Source organism: Podarcis bocagei (genome assembly GCF_964188305.1).
Source record: "Podarcis bocagei genome assembly, chromosome: 11".
Taxonomy (NCBI): Eukaryota; Metazoa; Chordata; class Lepidosauria; order Squamata; family Lacertidae; genus Podarcis; species Podarcis bocagei.
In genome coordinates, this window is record NC_138136.1 from 13769520 (window position 1) to 13794175 (window position 24656).

At 43.9% G+C, this 24656-nt stretch overlaps 2 protein-coding genes and 1 long non-coding RNA gene across 6 annotated transcripts; 2 read left to right on the forward strand and 1 right to left on the reverse strand.

The window, feature by feature from the left end:
* Positions 1–4266: 4266 nt before the first annotated feature.
* Positions 4267–17053, reverse strand: LYRM7 (LYR motif containing 7). Of its 3 annotated transcripts, XM_081213966.1 has the most exons (6): positions 16899–17053; positions 14020–14092; positions 11489–11559; positions 9922–9999; positions 4492–4593; positions 4267–4372 (listed from the first exon to the last, which is right to left on the reverse strand). In XM_081213966.1, the coding sequence occupies exons 1-5, from the start codon at positions 16911–16913 to the stop codon at positions 4516–4518; spliced, it is 315 nt and encodes a 104-aa protein (XP_081070092.1). In that variant the 5' UTR covers positions 16914–17053; the 3' UTR covers positions 4267–4372; positions 4492–4515. The 3 variants fall into 3 exon arrangements, with proteins under 3 accessions (XP_081070092.1, XP_081070091.1, XP_081070093.1); XM_081213965.1 differs by lacking the exon at positions 4492–4593; XM_081213967.1 differs by lacking the exon at positions 4492–4593 and having other exon boundaries at positions 9918–9999; positions 16899–17052.
* On the forward strand, positions 11566–13864 carry LOC308597885. 2 transcript variants are annotated; one of them, XR_014013251.1, is made up of 4 exons: positions 11566–11845; positions 12268–12470; positions 12999–13287; positions 13349–13864. It is a non-coding gene; the product is annotated as an uncharacterized lncRNA (long non-coding RNA). The 2 variants fall into 2 exon arrangements; XR_014013250.1 differs by having other exon boundaries at positions 12999–13864.
* Positions 17054–18241: 1188 nt separating the features above from the next.
* HINT1 (histidine triad nucleotide binding protein 1) lies at positions 18242–23955 on the forward strand. Its single transcript, XM_081213964.1, has 3 exons — positions 18242–18406; positions 21631–21735; positions 23622–23955. The coding sequence occupies exons 1-3, from the start codon at positions 18296–18298 to the stop codon at positions 23784–23786; spliced, it is 381 nt and encodes a 126-aa protein (XP_081070090.1). The 5' UTR covers positions 18242–18295; the 3' UTR covers positions 23787–23955.
* The last annotated feature ends 701 nt before the right edge of the window (positions 23956–24656 follow it).

The following is a 24656-nucleotide window of genomic DNA, read 5'->3' on the forward strand; positions in this document are numbered from 1 at the left end:
TGAATACATCGGAAAAATGATGCTATTAACTAGTCTCTTCCGATGACTGAATCGCTCTCTGCTCCTCTCCTAGACAACACTGGTGATTTTATATGGATAGATATAGAATATGTGCTATATAGAGCACTATGCAAACAAGCAAGCAAGACCAAAGTCAGAAAACATAAAAGGTGCATTGTGGGCCAGATCCATGGGAATAATAATAATAATAATAATAATAATAATAATAATAATGCCGTTTTGCCTCCCAGCTAGAAGAGCAAACTGTACACCATGAAATCGAAGTTCTCCTTAACATGATTAGAGGAGCCCAATAAGATTCACTGATAAGGATGGCACACTTTTAATAACTTAGAATCCAACATTTTATGTGTGTTTTAAATTAGATTTTATGACACTTCCATTTTTACTTCAAAAACTTGATTTTGGATGAAATGTGACACATCTCCTTAACAGGGGAAATTCTTCAGAGAGGGAGTTTGATAAAATTTCATACTTGATCTTTGGGGTGAAAATATAGATTTATGAGGTAAAATTCTGAAAGAGGATGGTCTAATAGCCAGATATGGTATCTTTAAAGTCTGGAGATCAGGTTTATAAGCATATGCAACAGTGGCTGTCCCCGTTGCCCCCAGGGCAAAGCTAAAAACAATGGCTGGGGTTAATACAAGTTGACTGAAGAATGCACACGATGGCCTGTTATTGTGCACATTCACCAGAAAGGAAGAATAATGAGCACGTATACGAAGCAAAAATAGGGAATTGGACACATCAACATGCATAACTTCCAATTAATATTGAAAATACGTGAGTGTTTCACACCTCAGTAAGTAAAGGTATACATTGCCCAAGAAAATAATAGACTGAAAAATCAAGCAATGTATGAAATGCCCCACATGAAATACCCAACATTTTAAGCTTGGCTAATATGGGAAATCAAAATTTATGCTGTTCTTTTGTGCACATTCTCCAGTCCAATGATTCAGCACAATGGTTGGTTTTATGCACATTCTTCAAGGCAAATCACATTAACCACAAGTGAGTGTGTGTTTGTGTGTGTAGCAAGCACATATCGACATATCAGCCTTTTTTCTTTTTTGCCTCCACAGGGCTATTAAATTATACACCGTTTTTAAGAAGATGAGGTGATGACAGAATAGTAGACGTTAAATGCAGTAAGAAAGCCACAGGCTAAAATATCTTACTCTTATTTTCGATTAGTCCACTGCAAGCTCCTGCACAGAGCTCTTCTCCTATAGCACATATTTCAGCAAACCGAATTGGTGACAGATGTCAGTACAAAAAACCCACACAAGAAACCCAGATATAAAAGATACTTATGGAAATTCAGGCCTTGACATATGAAAAATATGGAACATAATGAATTTCTATGCTGAAGCTTCCTTGGGATATTTTCGCTCCTTATAGCCATGAAGTATCTTTCAAATTAAGGTCTCATGCCCAAGCTTCTTTTGCAAACAAGAGTTAGGCTAGGGGTGAGGAACCGCCAGCCCAAGGGCCAAATTTGGCCTGCCGGGCCTCCCCATTGTGCCCATGAGTTGTTTCAGGGGAGCCATGACCACCTCTGGGCCACGTAAAAGTGGGTCTTGGCTCAAAGGAGTTGCGTAGGCACTGCAAAACCTCTTGAACAGCTTCCCAAATGGCCAACCATCAGCTAGTACTTTGACACCATTGACCATAACATCCTTCTGGACCATCTAAAGGGGCTGGGAGCTGGGGGCACTGTTGTACGGTGGTTCTGCTCCTTTGTCCTGGGCCGTGTCCAGAAAGTGGTGGTGGGGGATGAGTGTTCAGACTCCTGGGCTCTCACTTGTGGGGTGCCTCAGGGTTCCGTTCTCTCCCCCATGCTTTTTAATATTATATGAAGCCGCTGGGAGAGATCATCAGGGGGTTTGGGCTGGGTGTTCATCAGTATGCAGATGACACCCAGCTCTACCTCTCCTTTAAATCAGAACCAGCGAAGGCGGTGAAGGTCCTGTGTGAGTGCCTGGAGGCAGTTGGAGGATGGATGGCGGCTAACAGATTGAGGTTGAATCCTGACAAGACAGAAGTACTGTTTTGGGGGGACAGGGGGCGGGCAGGTGTGGGAGATTCCCTGGTCCTGAAAGGAGTAACTGTGCCCCTAAAGGACCAGGTGCGCAGCCTGGGAGTCATAGCTGTCCATGGAGGCGCAAGTCAATTCTGTGTCCAGGGCGGCTGTCTACCAGCTCCATCTGATGCGCAGGCTAAGACCCTACCTGCCCACGGACTGTCTCGCCAGAGTGGTGCATGCTCTAGTTATCTCCTGCTTGGACTACTGCAATGCGCTCTACGTGGGGCTACTTTTGAAGGTGACCCGGAAACTGCAATTAATCTAGAATGTGGCAGCTAGACTGGTGACTGGGACTGGCTGCCGGGACCACATAACACCGGTCCTGAGAGATCTGCATTGGCTCCCAGTACGTTTCCCAGCACAATTCAAAGTGTTGGTGCTGACCTTTAAAACCCTAAACGGCCTCGGTCCAGTATACCTGAAGGAGCATCTCCACCCCCATCGTTCAGCCTGGACACTGAGATCCAGCGCCGAGGGCCTTCTGGCAGTTCCCTCATTGCGAGAAGTGAGGCTACAGGGAACCAGAGGGCCTTCTCAGTAGTGGCGCCCGCCCTGTGGAACGCCCTCCCTTCAGATGTGAAGGAAATAAGCAGCTATCCTATCTTTAAAAGACATCTGAAGGCAGCCCTGTTCAGGGAAGTTTTTAATATTTAATGCTGTACTGTTTTTAACACTTGATTGGGAGCCACCCAGAGTGGCTGGGGAGACTCAGCCAGATGGGCGGGGTATAAATAATAAATTATTATTAGTAGTAGTAGTAGTTGTTGTTGGGAAGCACTGGGCAAAAAGACTGAGCAAGTCAACCCATGCTATATATTCTATATAGGGTTGAGGAAAAGAGAGTGTATGTTGCTGGGATCCTTCAAAATCAAGCATGGAGAACCTGTGGCCCTCTGGGATGTTGCTGGACTAGAACTCCCACCATTCTTGGCCACTGGTCAGGATGACTGGGACTGCCACATCTGGAGAGTCACAGGTTCCCCATTCATGGGGACAGAATCCTCTATCACTTTCCCAGCAAATACTTCTTGATGCTCAAAGACACAAGCGACAAAAATAATAGTCTATGGGGCTTCAATTACGCTGTTAAGTATAGCTAGAGATTAAGGAGCTAAAAACAAAAAGGGCACCAATTGCCTGCAAAGGAATGAAGAGGGCTTAAAAATAATTTGTAAGTTGTGTGTCCTTGTTTCTCAATTTGATGCTTTCACATGGTTTTGTATGTTCTGTGATATTTTGTGCCGTTATTCTTATTGATGATAGTTTACACTTATCAGTTACAATAAAGAGTTACTAAACAGTTCAATTATTATTTGCTCATAGTTGATTTTACTGTTTACTATTACATTCTAATGGATTACTGAATATTGCTTTATTTGATATAAGTTGTTTATTTTAAAGTTACTGTGACTTTTTTTTGCATTGGATCAGATTGTTATTATGTGTTTGACCGTGGCTGTTTATTTTGTGTTTCTTCAGCTTGCAAACTGCCTTGTGTATACAAATTAAAAGTGAAATGAAATGAAATTTAAGCCTGTGGCCCTCTGAGATGTTGCTGGACTAGAACTCCCACCATTCCTGACCATTGGACTGAAATTTAAATCTTATTTACCCTTTCTTGGAAGTAAGCTTCCATGAACACAGATGGACCAGCTCGTTTAATCAAATATTTCCAAACTCACCGTTTGAATTAAAGGCAGCTACTTACTACCAGATGTAAATATGCAGAGGAAGCAGTTCTGAATTCATTTCAGAATTCATTCCCTGAATATAAATATGGAAGAGCACCAACTGCTGTAGAAATTGAGAAGATTTTAGAACAAGATTTTCTCAACCATTTGTTCACACAGATACTAGAAATTAAATTGAAATGTCATTTGGAGGGGGTACAGTGTTAGGGAGGGTTCTTTGTAAGCCCCTTCAGTGATTGGCTGGCTGCACAGTTCCCCTGCATAGAGAATCTTAGCTGACTTGTTCTCACAGCCAATCACAAGAGAGCAAGCCTCTCCTGCCAGTTTTGTCACCTCTGCCTCTTACCTGATGTCACATATGATATCACCTATGGGGACACAGGCTGGACCTGATTAGGCCCGTAGGCTGAAGGTTCCCCAGGAAAGAAATCTCAATATGCAAGGAAAGAAGTCACACTGCAGTTTATAATGACCAAAAAACCTTTATTCTCCCCAATTCATGATTTTTGCTTCGGTGTGTCGCTAAAAGGCACGTTGTCCAGCAGCAGTTCTTTTCTTGGTACAAGCACTAGAAGAGAAAAGGGTTACTTGTAAGAGTTCATATGATCTTTACAAAGGGAGATAAGCCGTTTGTCAAACTATAGCAACTTTCTTTTTCTTAAAGGCATTTGCAGAGTGGATATATACCTATATCTTGTGTGTTAGAAGCATCTATATGTTTGTGCCACAGCAATAAGTATAATTAGTAAGGACTTGACCAACTTGTTGCTCTGGTAGCGTGCCAATTAACTGTGCCCAAAGAAAAACAAATTTTAGCATTACTGAACAAGCGCCTTGCATTTAAATCAGGCATAGGCAAACTCCGGCCCTCCGGATGTTGGGGATGACAATTCCCATCATCCCTAGCTAACAAGACCAGCGGTCAGGGATGATAGGAATTGTAGTCCCAAACATCTGGAGGGCCGGAATTTGCCTATGCCTGATTTAAATCAAGTGCTCGATTGTATAGGGAGGTTTGCTGCCAACTTATCTGCAGTTTTATTAAAGGTGTGAGGGTAAGAGGAGGGTAAGAGAAAAAGGCAGCCAGTTTATTTTGCTTGACTGCGTTGTCCTTTATCTGCCCTTGTCTCTACTGTAGTTCTGACCATCTGGCACCTTAAGCACCCGCTCGAGAGCTGGTCTCTAGGCTATTTAACCTAATCTGACAAAGGCTGCTACCCTAATATACACCTCCTTTGTACCAGCATTTAGTCTAAGGGTAGCATGCACAAATCAAAAGGCCGAGATATCCCTGTTAGGACCAAGGGAATAGGGAAGGGGATACAGTTCAGTAGCAAAGTCCATCATTGGCACACACAAGATCCCAGCTTCATTTTTTGGAATCACCAGCAAAAGGAAAGGGTCTGTTATCATCATCATCAAACCTTTTATTGGCATCACATACAAACATCCAAAACAAATCAGTACAGAATTATCACTTCCCCAGTGGCACAAAACATTTGCTAAAAGAAAGGAGTCAGAACAATCTATCGTCACATCTCTAGGTCTCCAGGGAGACCTAGACGTCTGCAGTGTATTTCGATGACAAACAACCAAATAGAAAAATTTAGCCACTAACTTGGTGAGCTCCTGATCATTCCCCAGTAATAGAAAATGTATGACCTCCAACTCTGGTTTCCATTTGGGGATACAGAGTTGATCTAGAAATTGTTGGCGGAGATCAGCATATAGTTTACAAATAAGAACCATATGTGTGAGGGTTTCCACCCGCTGGTCTTCACATGGGCAAGTTCTTTCTCCTTCCACCCTGCCTGAGAACCTTCCCCAAAGGAGGATTTGAGTCAAAAGTGGGCACACTTGCAAACTGGAGAAACTGTTCTGGACGCCCACACACCCTGCAACCAAGCACACATCATAATCTATTACATTAACTGCAAGATACTGCTTCTTTCAAAACTAATTTCAACGTAGGGAGGGGATCTGAGTGCCAGGAAAGGCCTATGTGGGTGCACGTGGACCTGTATGGGCCATATTGATAGCTCCTGGAGTAAAAAAAGGTAAAGGTAAAGGACCCCTGGACAGTTAAGTCTAGGCAAAGGCGACTACAGGGTTGCGGCGCTCATCTCGCTTTCAGGCTGAGGGAGCCGGTGTTTGTCCACAGACAGCAATCCTGGTCATGTGTCCAGCATGACTAAACCACTTCTGGCGCAACGGAGCACTGTGATGGAAACCAGAGCACGCAGACACATGGTTTACCTTCCTGCTGCAGCGGTACCTATTTATCTACTTGTGTTGGTATGCTTCCAAACTGCTAGGTTGGCAGGAGCTGGGACAGAGCAATGGGAGCTTACCCCATCGCAGGGATTTGAACCCTCAACCTTCTGATCGATGAGCCCAAAAGGCTCCATGTTTTAGACCACAGCGCCACCCGCATCCTAATAGTTCCTGGAGCAGACACTATGAGACTAGGTGGACCTGACCCTGCAGAAGACAGTTTATGAAGTTTTATGTTCCACATGGGCCATGACAGACATCCATAGCTAGACCGGTCGCGATGGATTCCCGCTTTTGTAGAAACACAAGAGCCCTTTCTGAAGTCCAGCTTACATGGAGGAGAGAATATGTTCAGGAAGGAAACTGCATGCAGCGAAATGGTGAATCAGATTGATTTCAGGATACTTAATCATTTCAGCATGGGGGGGGGGGTATCATAATCCAGCACCACCACTGTATATTCGGTCCCCCAAACAGGACCATCAGCAAGAACACTTTTAAAGGTATAGATGTCACGATGCGAGAAGGAAGAATTGCTATGGTTGTGGGCCTAGAGGTGTAGCATTGCTTTTTTACGCAACGAACAAATGTATCCCATACGTGGAAATAAGAGGCATAAGGCAGCTGCCTATGCTCTGATATTAAAGGTTCCGGTTCTATATGGAAGACTCTTGGCGTTCATGCAGCATGGCATGACTCATTTGTCGAGCTGAGTTGCAACCTCCCTGCATCTTCAGTCCAGGTTTTTGTCTTGCTTTTTAAAGGGATGCGGGGGAAGCCCAAGATGGACAAGAGGAATAATGGGTTGTAGCGAGCCTTATATGGGAGTAGGCAGTTGGGAGGGGTGTAGAAATGAAGCGAACGTCGCCGGTTGCCAAGGAGATGGGAGAGAAGGCAGGGAAGAGGGAAAAATGTCAGAGCAGGGAGTTATGAAAGGCGGGTGGGAAGCAATGAGAGGTTTGGAGAAACGCGACTTCTTCAAGTGATTCTTGCTTACTCTTGTTATACAGGGCTCTTTTCTTCTCCCTTGCTGATCCAAAATACTCTGATCCCATTTTCAGCAAAGGAAATCCTATTCCTGTTTTTGAGAAAAGGCCAGTTTGTGTACTGTTTTTTTTTAAGGGCGTTTGTTGATCTGAATCCCACTCTCTCTTCAAGAATCCCAGAACAGTGTTTTATCCTTGCCACTGCCCAGTGAGTTAAGCTCAGGTTGTGATCAGCGGCAGAGGCTTCTAAAACATTTCAGGGAGTTTCAGGACTGAACAGAGTCCTGGACTTTCTCCACATTTATGTCTAATATGCTGAATGGCTGCTGACTGACATATCCATTGATATTGTGAAGAACTGGGCAAGTAGGGCCACTTAGAAAGCCACAATCAAAAACCAAGAGACAAAAAGCTCACTAGCAGAGTGAGTACCTCGAGTGTTGATTTATTTCATACATTTATATCCATGACAAAATTCAAGACTGGGTGTGCAGGGGTCCTGAGCAATCTCCCATCCTCAACACAGACCAGCCCTAGTTCACTGAGCTTCTGTGAGGCTGCCATGCTGCCACAATTGCACAGCATACATGTCCCTACACATGTGTGCAAGCTATTTCTCAGTGGTCAGGGAATAAACTCTTTTGAAACATAAATGGCTTAGGGGTGAGGAATTTAGCTTAAAAGTGCCTGGTGGGAAACTCTTCTCCACTATCATTCTGGTTCTAGGAGGATAGGGCTGGTGATGGTCGAAGCAGAGAGGGGCTGGAAACAAATCCCCAAATACAAAAAAGCATGACTAATTTTGAGTTAATCTGGATAGCAGCATGCCCTAGGGCAACACCAACTGATAATGTATACTTTCTCTTTCTCTCTCCCAAACCTGAGCGCTGTGGTCTAAACCACTGAGCCTCTTGGGCTTGCCGATTAGAAGGTTGGCGGTTCGAATCCCCGCAACGGGGTGAGCTCCGGTTGCTCTGTCCCTGCTCCTACCAACCTAGAGGTTTGAAAGCACACCAGTGCAAGTAGATAAATAGGTACCACTGCGGCGGGAAGGTAAACGACGTTTCCTTGCGCCCTGGTTTATGTCACGGTGTCCCATTGCTCCAGAAGCAGTTTAGTCATGCTGGCCACATGACATGGAAAGCTGTCTGTGGACAAACACCGACTCCCTCGGCCTGAAAGCGAGATGAGTGCCGCAACCCTATAGTTGCCTTTGACTGGACTTAACCATCCAGGGGTCCTTTCCCTTTTCCCTTTATACTGGTGTGACAGTGAGCTGACTTGCATCTACTCAGTAAGACTTGCAATTACAAAGTGGGAGTTTGAAGCATGATGAGCGGCTCAGTTTTGCTCTCTTGGCCTCTATTAGTTCGAAACGCTATTACCTGCCGGTGCAAAGGTGTTGTTGAAAGTCTGCAGGTGAAGAACTGAAAACCGAATTTGTGTCGATTTGGCTTTAAGTTGATAGGGCTGTTTCCTTGTAAACATGATAATTTCTGTTTTGAAATGCAATGTGTATTTATATATCTCACGTTCACTGTAAAGCAGAGGTTGGAAATCTACAGCAAATACATGCACTCTTCTTTTATATACGAGTTTTTGATATGTTGTTCAAATGAATGTAACATATTGGGTAGCATCCTATGTTGTCCACCCACCTGTGCAATTGGAACACCAGTTTCTTTTCATCCCCGAGTGCCCTGCACACTCCTCAGATCTGTTCCAGAGGGTCCTCCAATCCTCTAGAGCAGATTTTGGGGTAAAATAGGGCAAGGAGGACAAACCTTGTTGTGTGAGTGAACACCTGCTTGAGCTACCTTGGATCTGATCCACTGTTAGATTAAGATATTAGTGGGAAAAGTATAACAGCTGTCAATATCAAGGAAAGCAGCAATGCCCTACCCCAGATAACAAAATAGATAAATTGAAAAATACATATATACAGTGGTACCTTGGTTCTCAAATGCCTTGGTACTCAAACAGCTTGGAACCCAAACACTGCAAACCCAGAAGTAAGTGTTCCAGTTTCTTTACTATTTTCGGAAGTCGAATGTGCTCCATTTTGAGTGTCACACGTCTGTTTTGAGTGTTACGCTGAGATCTGTCTGTTTTTGCTATTTATTTTGAGGTCTGTTTTTGTTTTTGCGGTTCATTGTTTTTGTTTTTGTGACTGTGTGGAACCCAGTTCAGCTTCTGATTGATTGATTGATTGATTGATTGTGTGATTGCAGTACATTATTTATTGCTTTCATTTTATGGATCAATGGTCTCGTTAGATAATAAAATTCACGTTAAATTGCTGTTTTAGGGTTGTTTTTAAAAGTCTGGAATGGATTAATCCATTTTGCATTACTTTCTATGGGAAAGCGCACCTTGATTTTAGAACGCTTTGGTTTTGGAACGGACTTCCAAAATGGATAAAGTTTGAGAACCAAGATACCACTGTACAAACTATGTAAAGAAGAGCAATTACAGACAGAACCAAGAAAACCCAAGTGCTCTTCCTGTGGAAGTAGAAGATAATTTCAAAGTTATTTTGGTAGTTCTCCCAAGATCTACTGCTTCTTTTAAACGTTATTCAGAATCTCACTAAATTTCATAACCAACATTGTTTTTCTGAGCATTTAATGGTACCGCTTGCTCATTCCAAACAAACCAGGCACAAATGCTGAAGATAATCTTATAATAGAAGTAAACAACAGTTAATCCTGAAACCTGGTTTCAGCATTTGAAAGGTTAGCAAAATTCTGAATGCATTTAGTGCTATGTACCCAGAAGGAAGTAGGAGTGTTTGGTGTTAAAGCAGACACGAAGCATTTACAACTTTCGAACTTAAAAATATTATTTACTTACATACTTGGTTGGAATCCACATGAACACCTTGAAGGACAGATGTTCTGAGTATAAATTCTACATCTGAACCTATTTTCACAAGCTGTTCATAAAAGGGGAGGGGAAAAAGAATTGTTTGAACACCTCAGCATTATTTTTGGAAGACATCCTCTATGCTTGTTGAGAACAAAGTACCAAATCACTTATAATTCTACAGCACCTTTCATCTCTTAAACTTTCAAAAGAGGACTAACGAAAGGACTATTGTTAGATCTCAAATGTCAATAAAAGGAATACTGATTTTCCAGAATTGGCAACAGACTTCCAGGCAGCTCCACATTTGGGAACAATAAATTGAGCATGTGGCCAGCATGACTAAACCGCTTCTGGCAAACCAGAGCAGCGCACAGAAACGCCGTTTACCTTCCTGCTGGAGCGGTACCTATTTATCTACTTGCACTTTGACATGCTTTTGAACTGGTAGGTTGGCAGGAGCAGGGACCGAGCAACGGGAGCTCACCCCGTCGCGGGGATTCGAACCGCCAACCTTCTGATCAGCAAGTCCTAACCCACAGTTTAACCCACAGCACCACCAGCGTCCCTTAAGTGGGTCCCTAAAAGGACCTTTATATACTGACTGAAAGAATCGCGCTAGGAAATTTAAGCACAGGTTCTCCTTGCTCTTCTGCTCCCAACCTTAACATTTTAGTGATCACCCCACCCAAAATCCCCCCCGATATGGTCTCAACATTATCGGATTAAAAAAACAAACACCCTGGGATTTTAAGACTAACAAATGCATCCTCAAGGGCTGGTTTTGAGCTGCCTTGGTCACCTCTGGTTAGGAAGCACAAACATCTATGATGAATTGGTTCAAACACAGCTGTTACTGGGTGGGGAGGGGAACTTACAAAAAGTGATCTCTTCCATTGCTCCAGAGTCTGCAAGTGGACTCATGAACATTTGTTCAGTGCAAGGTATCATTTTACCCATCTTGTGTCTGTATGAGAGTACCTGTCCTAGTTACTACAGAGGCTGATTTAGGTTTATTTTACCACCCCTCAAAAAAAGAACCTTCAGGAATGCCACTCTTAAGAGCTCTTCTTTACGAATTCCCACAATTGGTGTACATTTATAAATGGAAGCCTTTGTAAAGAAATAATTCAGTGAATGGAAAAACTTTCCTGAAAGGGAACCACAAAGACTTATTCACTCGCCCTCTACAGGTGGCAAAACAGAACACCTATGGTTAATTTTTCAATATAATTCAGCTCATAATTGAAGTAGTAAGTTATTTAGAAATGTGTTTCGTGACCCAAAGGAGAGTTTGTAAGCAATTTAGCTTTGTTTTTTGGTTCAGTTGTCCCTTGCTCCCGTAGCAAGGAGCAAGACACACAGGCTTCAACAGTGGCAGGGGGGAAAAAGGAAGAGTTCCAACATACTAGTGTATCCCCTAGTGGTGGCAAAAATAAAGTTTTATGAAGTCGCTGAGAATTATCTGCTAGAAATCCCCCAAATTATGATTTGTGCATTAAAGAGCTTGGAAATGGAGAGGTGGTACCTGTGACAGTTAAGGATTTCTATTAAAGTACCTCAGCTATTTTTTCAGAAGAAGTCTCATCTTTATTATTTTTGAATTCTTCATTTATCTTAAGTCTTGCAGCTGGATAAAGGGGGGGAAAAGGGAAACGTTAATTTCTCTACATTTTGTCCTTTACGGATTCTACTTTTATATGCTAACAATATGCAAACCTGTAACATACCATTGCAGTCGCAGACTTGATTCCACAAAAACCTCATGCAAAAATCCGTAATTCTGTTACCAGAGTCATATTTGCATGCAGTAGGACTGGGGTAAAAATCTAGTTCATTTCCCCAACAGACTAAATGATAATACAGGATACCATGATGTGTTTCGAGAAACTCAAATGCTGCTCTTCAGTGTACAGGTTTGATGGATTGATTGATATTTATTACGGCCATTGGCCCGTCACACGACAGTTTCCCACCAACATATATATACTTAAACCTCCAAATTTAAAACAGCCAAAAACTTACAGAAAACAGACAAGAACCAAAGCAAAATAAGCAAAAGACCAACAACATACATTACAATAAATTTGCAACATAAACATCGCCCTCTGCTCATAAGTTAATAAAAGACATCAGTGGTGGTATCACCTAGTTACACCCTAAAACATAGATCATGGTTTAAAAGGGTTATCCGAGCCGCACAGGAGCCCGTTTTTCTTCTTTAGGGATAGGACGCTGATCAAGAATCTGGCAACCGTGAGTGATCTTAGGGGGTCTTCATCATTTAGTAGATATCTCAGTTTGGCTTCATTTGAATCATCAGCGATTCAGTGTACAGGTTTAAATCTAGCTACAAATTCCACTACATGATGCAATTCACACAACCAACCAAATTTAATCAGTCTTTGTAGAATCCACCGGTTTAAGAAGAATATGCTATTTTGGTTCTATCTCGCATCATTTTAAATGTGTAATAAAATTGCTAGTGATAAGAACTGTGTATTAATTGTCAGTCAGACATCATCATGCAAATATAGAGAAGTATGCTAATACAGGTGAAACTCGGAAAATTAGAATATTGTGGAAATGTTCATTTATTTCAGTAATTCAACTTAAAAGGTGAAACTAATATATGAGATAGACTCATGACATGCAAAGCGAGATATGTCAAGCCTTTATTTGTTATAATTGTGATGTTTATGGCGTACAGCTGATGAAAACCCCAAATTAACAATCTCAGAAAATTAGAGTATTAAATGAAATCAGCAAAACAAGGACTGCAAATAGAGCAATATTGGACCTCTGAGAAGTAGAAGCATGCACATGTACTCAGTACTTGATTTGGGCCCCTTTTGCATCAATTACTGCCTCAATGCGGCCTGGCATGGATGCTATCAGCCTGTGGCACTGCTGAGGTGTTATCAACACAGACTGTGGAAACTTCACATTGGACTTCAAACATCTGGCATTGTGTGCCTCCCCATTCTTCCTCCAGACTCTGGGTTCTTGGTTTCCAAATGAGATGCAAAAGCTGCTCTCATCAGAAAAGAGATTTGGGGTTTTCATCAGTTTCATCTGTATACCACGATCTCTTATGGTATTGTTGTCAGCTGAAAAAAAAGGATGTTTTGCAACAATACTGCAAGATGCTTTTGGTAGGCAAGGCTTCAGAAGAAAACAGTCCTGCATATATGTTAGAGTCAGTCACATTGCTTCATTACATGCCGGTACATGCTATATTAAAATCATGCTATAGTAATAACGTGACCATCAGTTATTCCAGTTCAGTGTTTTCTTCATTAACTGGAAGGGGCTCCCTAGGGTTTCAGAAGGGACATTTCCAGTCCTACCAGGATATGTTGGGGATGGAGCTTGGACCCTTCTGCATGCAAAGCAGTTGGTCTACCCCTGAGCTCTAGCCCAGTATAAGAAAGTTTGTGTCTCACATGTCCCTAGTTCCTCAGCCAGGTAAATAGTTTGGTGTATGTATAGCTGGCCTAAATTATTCCATTAATACTGTAGCAACCTATATTCCATGCTTTTGAATTATGGTGTTGGAGGAGACTCTTGAGAGTCCCATGGACTGCAAGAAGATCAAACCTATCCATTCTGAAGGAAATCAGCCCTGAGTGCTCACTGGAAGGACAGATCCTGAAGCTGAGGCTCCAATACTTTGGCCACCTCATGAGAAGAGAAGACTCCCTGGAAAAGACCATGATGTTGGGAAAGATGGAGGGCACAAGGAGAAGGGGACGACAGAGGACGAGATGGTTGGACAGTGTTCTCGAAGCTACCAGAATGAGTCTGACCAAACTGTGGGAGGCAGTGGAAGACAGGAGTGCCTGGTGTGCTCTGGTCCATGGGGTCACGAAGAGTCGGACACGACTAAACAACAACTTATATTCCCATGTATTTAAATGTATTTCATTCAAATAAGCTTCCCTCCTGTTATTCACACCATGTATCAGCTACGTGGACTACTTCTAGAGAGTAGTCATGTAGTAAACCCTGCAAAAGCATATACCACAATGATGTTAATAAGGTGCCCAAAGACAGCTCTTAGTGCCAAGATAACAAAGGTTTTATTTACCTTCTAGGGCTCTAGTATCATTTTTGAAAACGTGTTGTCTCGTTCTGTGCAAAGTTTTGAAAAGCTTCAAGACCTGAAAATGCAACAGAATATTGTGGGTTTTTTGTTTGTTTTTGCATTGTCATAAGCAGGAGACTATTCACTTTACATTGCTAAATAAGCACCATAAACCTTTGTCAAGTATGGAGACAAGGTAGATGTGTGTGTGTGTGTGTGTGTGTGTGTGTGTTTGCAGGAGGTAGGCAGCTAAAGAAGAAAAATAACAACTTCCACTTTTTTCAAACATGCAAGATCAGTGATGGTGCTGTTTCTTGCCACTCTTCCTCATAGTAACAACATGGACACCTAACAGTGCAGTACAATATGCACTACTTGGTTGATAAACGTCCACAGGCAGTACGATGGTGAGTACTTCTCCACTTCTGCACAGTAAAAATGCATTTCCATCTAAGAGGCCATCAGCAGAAAGTACGTTTCCGAGCACAATTCAAAGTGCTTGGTGCTGACCTTTAAAGCCCTAAACGGCCTCGGTCCTGTATACCTGAAGGAGCGTCTCCACCCTCATCATTCAGCCCAGACACTGAGGTCCAGCACCGAGGGCCCTTGGCGGTTCCCTCGCTGCGAGAAGTGAGGTTACAGGGAACCAATTTATTACTTGCCAATGGCGGTAATAAATTGCATGTTGACAAGTGGGTTGTTGAGGAGAGTGACACAGCACTCAGTCCCTCCCCTGAATCTAGCATGGAACTAGGCAGAGGGCCTTCTCGGTAGTGGCGCCCGCCCTGTGGAACACCCTCCCATCAGATGTCAAGGAAATAAACAACTATTTGACTTTTAAAAGACAACTGAAGGCGGCCCTGTTTAGGGAAGTTTTTAATGTCTGATGCTGTTTTTTTTTTAATGTTCAGTTGGAAGCCGCCCAGAGTGGCTGGGGAAACCCAGCCAGATGGGCGGGGTATAAATAATAAATTATTATTAGTAGTATTATAAAAAAACCAAAACAAAAAACCCCACACATGAAGAGCCCTTTTGGATCAGATCAAGGGCCTAACCAGGGCCTAGTACTCTATTCTGATGGCAGCGAACCAGACACCTGCAGGAAGCCCGCAAGCAAAAAGCTGAGCGCAGCATCGCTCTTCCCATCCACGATTCTCACGGGTAGGGTTGCCACCTTTATTTTGGCAAAATACAAGACAGGATGGGATGGGGTAGTTGGGGGCGATTTCCACCCCCCCAAAAAAAAATCTGGTGCTGAAGTAACTTCAAAGCAATCCATTACAATCTACTGCTGCCTAACCCTCCAGAACTTGTCACACATGCACGTGCATGCACACACATACCTACAAAGAAGAAGAAGAGATTGGATTTGATATCCCACCTTTCACTCCCTTTAAGGAGTCTCAAAGCGGCTAACATTCTCCTTTCCCTTCCTCCCCCACAACAAACACTCTGTGAGGTGAGTGGGGCTGCGAGACTTCAGAGAAGTGTGACTAGCCCAAGGTCACCCAGCAGCTGCATGTGGAGGAGCGGAGACACGAACCCAGTGGCGTAGAGTGGGTTGTCAGCACCCGGGGCAAGGCAAGTAATTTGCGCCCCCTAACCCATGGATTTTAGCAGGGGGCAGAGAGCTGCAAGTACGAGCGTGCCCCCCCATGTTGCGCCCGGTGCGCCCGGCCCCCCTGCACCCCCCACGCTACGCCACTGCACGAACCCGGTTCCCCAGATTACGTGACTACCGCTCTTAACCACTACACCACACTGGCTCTCCAATTTACGAAATTGTAAATCTGTCTGTGCTTGGCTACTCAGAGCTTAAATACATGACCTTTCACACACCCTTTCAAACACATGTGTTTGGGGGGGATCCCTAACTTGGCAGAGAGAGAGAAGAGAGAGAGAGAAAATCTGAAATACAGGACAACCTGTATCAATACAGGATGTAACATTTTACATTGAAATACGGGACAATCCTGTATTATACAGGACATGTAGCAACCCTAGTTACTTGGTTGACACATGCTCACAGCTGGCAGGATGGTGTGTACGTCTCCACTTTTTGCACATTAAAATTGCTTTCCCAAAGGGCAGCAAACACACACACACACACACACACCGCCTGCGATTCCCAACAACTGACATCCCTGGCCATGGGTTGGGGTGCCCTCCCCCAATCAAGCATATAAAATACAAATTCTTAACTAACGGTAGAAATTGTGGAAAGATTTTGACAGATTTTTCTGAGCACTTGGGGTCAAAAGAAAGTAATTAATTTTTTTATACTTTTCAAGTTTATACATTTCACTAATTTTCAAGTTTATACATTTCACTAATTTTACAATCATTTTGACATTTCAAAGCTTGACTTCCTTCTCCCTTTTTCTGCAGTTCCAAGCTGCAGGTTATTACAATAATAAAAAAAGAAAGTAATTTAAAACCACCGATCGTTGAGGCATTTCATTCCGAATCTGCAGGACAGAGGCAGATAGAGGTGGGGGTCCCCAACATAAATCCTGGCTACACCCATGTCCATTGCTAGGGATGCCAACTTGAATAAAAAAAAATTTTGGGGGGGGAAGGTAAGCCCCGCCCCACATAATCAATCACATGGTACACCCTTTGGGAATTCCCATCAACTATTTTTTTTGGGGGGTAGCCCCCTCAAATACACACACACACACACACACACACACACACACACGGGGGGTGGAGAGACCTCTGCCCCCCAGCTCCCAATGGGACTCCCACTCCCAAGCCCAGCTCTGCAAGGCTCTCAATCCAGCCCCCCACCTCACTCTAAGCAATGCAATTGGGTGAGTGGGGTACCAAGTTGGGGAGGGGTCATGTGACAGGTCACGTGATCGCAGAGGGGGCATATTTACCTCCCGGCTTCTCATCGCAAGAGCAGCAGCAGCAGCAAACAGGCGCAGCAGCCAACGCTTTAAAGGCAGAGGCGAAGCCACGCCCACTCACGCACGCTGCGGCTTCCCCGCCAGCCAATAGGAAGCGCCTCCTCTTAAGGACGGCCCCTACCCTCCGATCCGCTTTCAAGCAGCTGCGCGCGGCGCAGGAGCCATAGAGCTAGAAAATATAGACTGACCGACGCTGCCTCGAATTGCGGGAATCCCAGGAGACTTAGGGTGGGGTTGGTTTGCTTTTTTATTTTTGAAACCGCGTTTGGTTGATGTACTGTACAAGGTAGAAGTTGTTGCCAGCGGCCTTGTGGTGCTTAGGAGGATCAGACCTCCGGAAACAGCAGCATGGCTCTAGGTCCTGCTTTCCAGAGGGCATCGGTCCTCTGCTTTAAGGTGACTTCTATTTGCAGAGCTTTCCGACAGTAGCCTAAAGTGAAAGCACCGTCAGAAGGGAGAGCAGGGGCCTCGGAGTTGCCGGTCAGCACCTGGACAGCAGCCCGAGAGCGAGTCACACTGTCATAACCTTTCCCTCCCGAAGGAGATGTGTTGCATTTAAAAATAATTATTATTTCTACACTTACATATGTGCTAGCTTATGCAGACTTTACTGTCTTCCTTTTTTGTGATGCTCACCTCAAGGGAGACGCAGCCCGCAACCAAAGATAAGCCCTGTCTTTAGCTAACTGCTTCTGGCTTGTGCACACATTATTGGCTTTAAAATGCAGCCTGGAGGAGCTCGTTCTTTTTTCTCAACTTGCCTTGAAGATGATTTGAATGAAGCAAAAAGCAGTGGGGTCCCTTTTCCATAGATAAGCATTACTCCCTATTGGAGGAATAGCCAGGCCCCTTTCCCCAGTCCCAAAATCAGAATCGGGGGTAGATATTTCATGGGGACCACGACGTAGGGCAACATACATTTGCCTCCCATAAGCCGTCGTCTCCGTTTCGACTGAGGCGCCTTTGCAAAGTGGCAACATCTATTTAGAAACAGTCCTATTTGAAAAGCGAAGGGTTAAAGCCATAGAGCTGGGCGCTAGAAGGGGGGAGAACGAACCACGGAGAAGAAAAGGGCTAGAGCGATCAATCAGGACCTCCGTGCCCTTATCGGCTCGTTGCTCCTTTATCCCCGCCCCTTTCCCGCGAGCACGCGTCCTGATTGACGCGTAGTTAGAAAACGGCGCGAAAGGCGGGGAGAAAGTTAACGGGCGGGAGGGCGAGCCAATAAGACCCCGGCGTGACTCTTAGCGAGTGGTTGGCTAACCTCGTGAAGATCTATCATTGGTTGGATGGAACCGAGGAGGTAGGGCCGGGATACGGAAGGCGGGGCGAGCGAGCGAGAGGGTCGCGTGAGGCGGCGGTTCGCGATGGCTGACGAGATCAGCAAAGCGCAGGTGGCGCAGCCGGGAGGGGACACCATCTTCGGGAAGATCATCCGCAAAGAGATCCCGGCGAAGATCATCTTCGAGGACGAGAAGGTGAGGAGGAGGGCGGCGGGCTGAGCGGAGACCCCGGCGGGGCCTGGCAGCACCGCGAACGGCCAGCGGCTGAGGGAGACCAAAGGCCCGCCCTCGAAGCTGGGGGACGGAGGCTCCGGCCGCAGGGGACGAAACTCAGCTATAGAAGCAGGGCGCCAAAAGGCTCCTTCAACCAAGGTCTCAGATTTAATGGAATGGTTAGCAGAAAAATGAGGTGGTACAGTGGTACCTCGGGTTACAGACGCTTCAGGTTACAGACTCCGCTAACTCAGAAATAGTACCTCGGGTTAAGAACTTTGCTTCAGGATGAGAACAGAAATCGTGCTCCGGCGGTGCAGCAGCAGCAGGAGGCCCCATTAGCTAAAGTGGTGCTTCAGGTTAAGAACAGTTTCATGTCAAGAACGGACCTCCGGAACGAATTAAGTACTTAACCCGAGGTACCGCTGTATTAAAATGTGCAATTAAGAAAGTTTTCCTGTTTTTATAAAGGTAAAGGGACCCCTGACCATTAGGTCCAGTCCTGGCCGACTCTGGGGTTGCGGCGCTCATCTTGCTTTATTGGCCGAGGGAGCTGGCGTACAGCTGCCGGGTCATGGAGCCAGCATGACTAAGCCGCTTCTGGCGAACCAGAGCAGCACATGGAAACACCATTTACCTTCCCACCGCAGCGGTACCTGTTTATCTACTTGCAGTTTGATGTGCTTTCGAACTGCTAGGTTGGCAGGAGCAGGGATCAAGCAACGGGAGGTCACCCTGTCGCAGGCATTCGAACCGCTGACCTTTGATCAGCAAGTCCTAGGCTCTGTGGTTTAACCCACAGCGCCACCCATGTTCCTTTATGTTTTTATATATGCTGGGGAGGGACACGGGTGGCGTTGTGGGTTAAACCACAGCGTCTAAGACTTGGTATTCAGAAGGTCGGCGGTTCGAATCCCCGTGACGGGGTGAGCTCCCGTTGTTCGGTCCCTGCTCCTGCCAACCGAAAGCACATCAAGCACAAGTAGATAAATAGGTACTGTTCTGGCCGTAAGGTAAATGGCATTTCCGTGCGCTGCTCTGGTTCGCCAGAAGCGGCTCAGTCATGCTGGCTACATGACCCGGAAGCTGTCTGCGGACAAACGCCAGCTCCCTCGGCTTATAGAGCGAGATGAGCGCGCAACCCCAGAGTTGGTCACGACTGGACCTAATGGTCAGGGGACCCTTTACCTTTATTTATATCCCGCCCATCTGGCTGGGCTTCCCCAGCCACTCTGGGCAGCTTCCAACAAAATATTAAAATACACTAATGCATCAAACATCAAAAGCTTCCCTAAACAGGGCTGCCTTCAGATGTCCTCTAAAAAGTCTGGTAGTTCTCTTTGACATCTGATGTGAGGGCGTTCCACAGGGCAGGTGCCACTACTGAGAAAGCCTTCTGCCTGGTTCCCTGTAACTTGGCTTCTCACAGTGAAGGAACCGCTATGTGGTAATTTATGGACCTAATAGTTATCTAAAGCTATTTGCACATAACAAAATAGAAGGCCACACAACACAAAACACTGTTACTTTATGTAGGTTTTATTTCTTTTTTATCATATTTTTGAAATGTACATCCAGGTTTTTTCCTTTTAAAATTTTTTGGGGGTCCCAAGAGAGTGGGGCGCTAAGCTACAGCTTGTTTAGCTTATACGTAAATCTGGCACTGAATAAACCACAGCAACAATAATAATTGCATGCCAGAAAAGAGGAGAGTTAAATGAAACTCACTTTCATCTGCTGAAATGTGAGAAGTAATCTCTGCAACCTGAGTTGTGAATCTTAAAATTGATGCAGTTGACCCAGAGTGGCTGGAGCAGCCCAGTCGGATGAGCGATGTACAAATGAACAACAACAATAATTGCATGCAGGAAGAGAGGAGAGTTAAATAAAACTCACTTTCAACAACAACAGCAATAATAATTGCAAGCCAGAAAAGGAGTGTTACATAAAATTCTCTTTCATCTGCTAAGATGGGACAATTCATCTCTGCAATCTGAGTCATGTTACAATTGATGCAGTTGTCATAGCTACGTGAAATTGATTTGAAATGATTAATAGCGAGATGGTATTAAAATGTGTATTATGTGGCTCAGAATGGTGGACTGCATGATGTTTTATTACCCTTGTGCAAAGTTAACATGTGATGGGAGATGAATACGTTGATATTAAAATCTCCCTGGCAATGGCGTGAAAGGTTTGAACAACACCCAACATTCCAGCAAGAATAATAAAATAGGGAAACGTCTACTACACATTTCTTCAGTGCTTAGGTTAACATTTTGAAGTATATTCTCCTCTTTGAATCTTTTGCATCATAAACTAACAGCAAATAATGTGATGCTTGAAAAAGGAAAATAAGTGTTGATGTAACTGTTTTTGAATCCACAGTATCTTAAATTATTAGTTTGACTAGGAGGACACATGGCAGTTACATAGCTACCCTGAAATCTGAAAACACAACTAGATGAGTCTGAAAAAAATCTGTCCTGGAAATGTGTGTCAGTCTTGGGCAGATATGGCCCAGCCCTCGCTGATACTCACCACGAAGTTGTTACAGTAAGTGCCACACTTTTAACAATTGGAAAAAGTGCCAGTTCTGAGTACCCTTGGGTACCCCCAGAAAAAGCACTGAGAGTTAGGATCTCCATCCTTGCCAGCTGTAATAGTGTGAAACTATAAACCAGAGCTACATTTAGCCTACAGTATTTCTGGAGATCAACTGCTTATGTCATCATTTAAGATGCCAAGTCTGTTCTGCCTTGCAAAGAGACTCCAGTCCCATATACAGTGGTACCTTGGTTTACAACCATAATCTATTCCAGAGGTCCGTTTGTAAACCAAAACAGGTTGTAACCCAAGGCGCGCTTTTGCCAATGGGGCCTCCCAAAAAAATTTGTTTGTAATCCCCAAAAAATGGGTTGCAATCCAAAAAAAAAAAAAAAATGCAAGCTGAGACATGCACTTCCGGGTTTGACGTGTTTGTAATCCAAAACGTATGCAAACCAAGACGTAGGCAAACCGAGGTACCACTGTAATGAGCTTGAGAGACTCCGTAAAACTGTGTTCTAGTAAAAAATTAGTTTCTAGTTATGGGAAGAATTAAAATTGCTTTAAAATAATTCTTGCATGTGTCTTATCCTTGGCTTTTAAAAGAATGGTGTCTAAAAAAATTGATCCTCTCTCTTTCTCTTCCCTCTCCCCTGCAGTGCCTTGCATTCCACGACGTTTCCCCACAAGCTCCAACCCATTTCCTAGTAGTTCCAAAGAAGCCTATTGCTCAGATATCTCAAGCGCAAGATTCTGATGAAGCTGTAAGTATCGCACAAAGGCTTTTAAGTGGTGTTCTGCTTTTTGACTTTTCAGTAAAGCTAAGAATAAATGCTGCTCTTATCTCGCTTTCCAAACAAATCCTAAAACCATTCTGTTGCATGCCTCAAACCTTTTTTGCTCTTGTGTTGCGTATAAGAACCACAACAGAGGTTGCATCTTCCTGGTGCTCTGTGGACTATAGTTTGCTCTATTTTTTATTATTTTTATTTGCTTGCATTTCTATTCTACCGTGCTTCCATTGCAGAAATTAGGTAGTGGATTAATTTCTGATGTTACCATCAGAATTACCATATATCCTTGCTCACGGGACAACTTTATTGCATCAGAAATTATCCTCGGATGTACCTTGAAATTCCTGAAATTAGGAATAGGTAGATACAGAACCTGTGCTCCTTGAGGTGTTGGACTTACACCTCCCATCATTCCTGACAATTGTCCATGCTGAAAGAAGTTCCCCGTCTCTGCCTTGAACCCATTCTGAGAAAGTGTAGTGTAGTGCTTGGGGGGGGGGGGTCTGGGTTCAAATGTTCATTCAGACATGAAGCTCACTAGGTTTCCTAGGCCAGTCGCCAATTCTCAGCCTAACCTACTTCACAGCCTGTTGTGAGGATATTATGGTGGAAGAAGGCACATATATGCCATCTTGAGCTCCATGAAGGAAAGGTGGAATATAAACGCAAAAATAAAATCTTACTGTCTGTTTTTAGTTATATAATTATGAATTTTAAAACGATCAGATTATGTCCTCGTGGTCAAGCTTAAAAGTGTACAATCCATTTATATTGGACAAGCTTGCACCACTACTTTAATAAATAAAAGTCAGGAGACATGAAATGTCAATTGCTCTGATATGAGGCACTATAATGTAAATAGTTTTCCCATTTTGCAAGTATAGTTGGTTGGCACTATACAACTATTCAGTGCATGCCAGGAAAGAGGAGACTTAAATAAAACTCACTTTCATATGCTGAAATGTGAGAACTCATCTCTGCAACCCGAGTCATGAATTGATGCAGTTGTGAAATTGATTTGAAATGGTTAACAGAAAACAAAATGGTATTAAAATGTGTATTATGTGGCTCAGAATGGTGGAATGCAGAATGTTTTATTACCCTTTTGCAAAGTTAACATGGGATGGGAAATGAATAGGTTGATATTAAAATCTCCCTGGCAATGACATGAAAGGTTTGGACAACTAACGCCAAAATTCCAGCAAGAATAATAAAATATGGAAACGGGTACTACACATTTCTTCAGTGCTTAGTTTAACATTTTGAAGCGCATCCTCCTCTCTGGCTCCTTTGCATCATAAACTAACAGCAAAGAATGTGATACTTGAAAAAGGAAAATAAGTGTTGGTGTAAATTTGCTTTTGCATCCACCGTATCTTAGATTATTAGCTTGACTAGGAGGACACATGGCAGTTAGATAGTTACCCTTAAATCTTTGAAAACTCAACTAGATGTCTCTGAAATATTTGCTCCTGAAATGTGTTTTTATTGATATATGTATACACAAAGTCTTGGCTCAAGTTCTTTTTTCATTATTTTGAACAATGAATGAACCCCAGGAGTGATTCAGGAACTTCTCAAGAAGGGTGTGGAAAAACACAAAACATTAGGGACTGTTAGATCAACCTGTGTGTGAACTTTAAAGATTATGTTTCTAGCTAGAGGCAAGATCTGTGAGTCCCACTTTAGGCAGCGCTTGAAAAGGTGTGAATTGACGTCCATCTGAGGGATGTTGAATATCTGAAACTCCTGGTGACAGTGTATGTGTGCACTTTTCCAACTGAACTCTTACTTTAGCTGCTCCATAAAATCTGAATGTTTGCATTATTGGTGTGTTTTCCTTTTCCTTTTCCCAGCTTCTCGGACACTTAATGATTGTGGGCAAGAAATGTGCAGCTGAATTAGGCTTGACGAGGGGATACCGAATGGTGGTGAACGAAGGGCCGGATGGTGGTCAGTCTGTCTACCATGTGCATCTCCATGTCCTCGGTGGCCGCCAGATGGGTTGGCCTCCAGGTTAAGAAGGTGGGAATAAAGGATATTGCCCCCCCAACTATCTCTTGAACACCCTCAACAAATAATTTCAAAATCCAACTGTGATCAATACCTTCAGCCGCTTAACCTTTCCTGTGAAGTACAGTAGAAGTTTGCGCAATCATTGTTCAATAAAGTTACAAGCATGTCGGCTCATCTTTTTTGTGTTCTTCCACATTGTCTAACACAGGCTTCCCCAACTTGGTGACCTCCAGCAGTTTTCAACCATTGGCCATGCTCAATGTTCATTCAGACATGAAGCTCACTAGGTGGTGGAAGGTTGTAGTCTATCCCTTCAATATGTTAATGTCCTCCCATAGAAGTCAAGGTGGTATAAGGAGATTCCTGGATCATCTCTCATATAGGTACTGACTACAGTGGTACCTCTGGATACGAACGGGATCCGTTCTGGAGCTCCATTCGCATCCTGAAGCGAACACAACCTGTGCATGTGCGCGGGTCACGATTCGCCACTTCTGTGCATGCGCATGACATTATTTTGACCGTCTGCGCATGCGCGAGCAGCGAAACCCGGAAGTAACGCGTTCTGTTACTTCCGGGTCGCCACGGAGTGCAACCCGAAAGCGCTCAACCTGAAGCAACTTCAACCCAAAGTAAGACTGTATGCTTTTGGTATAGCATTACTGCAGCTGAAGCCCTTAGCCTTTCCACCTTTACCATGTGCCGCAATGTCTTTCCTCGCAGCAACCTTCTGTAATGAGTTGTTGCTATTTTACAAACGAGTTACAAAATCTCGGGGGTAGTGCCTTGCTCCAGGTCATTCCCTAAATGCAATGGCCAGGGATTTGAACTCTGCCCCTGAACTGAAGCTGTAGGCTTTCCTGAAACCTTTGGAG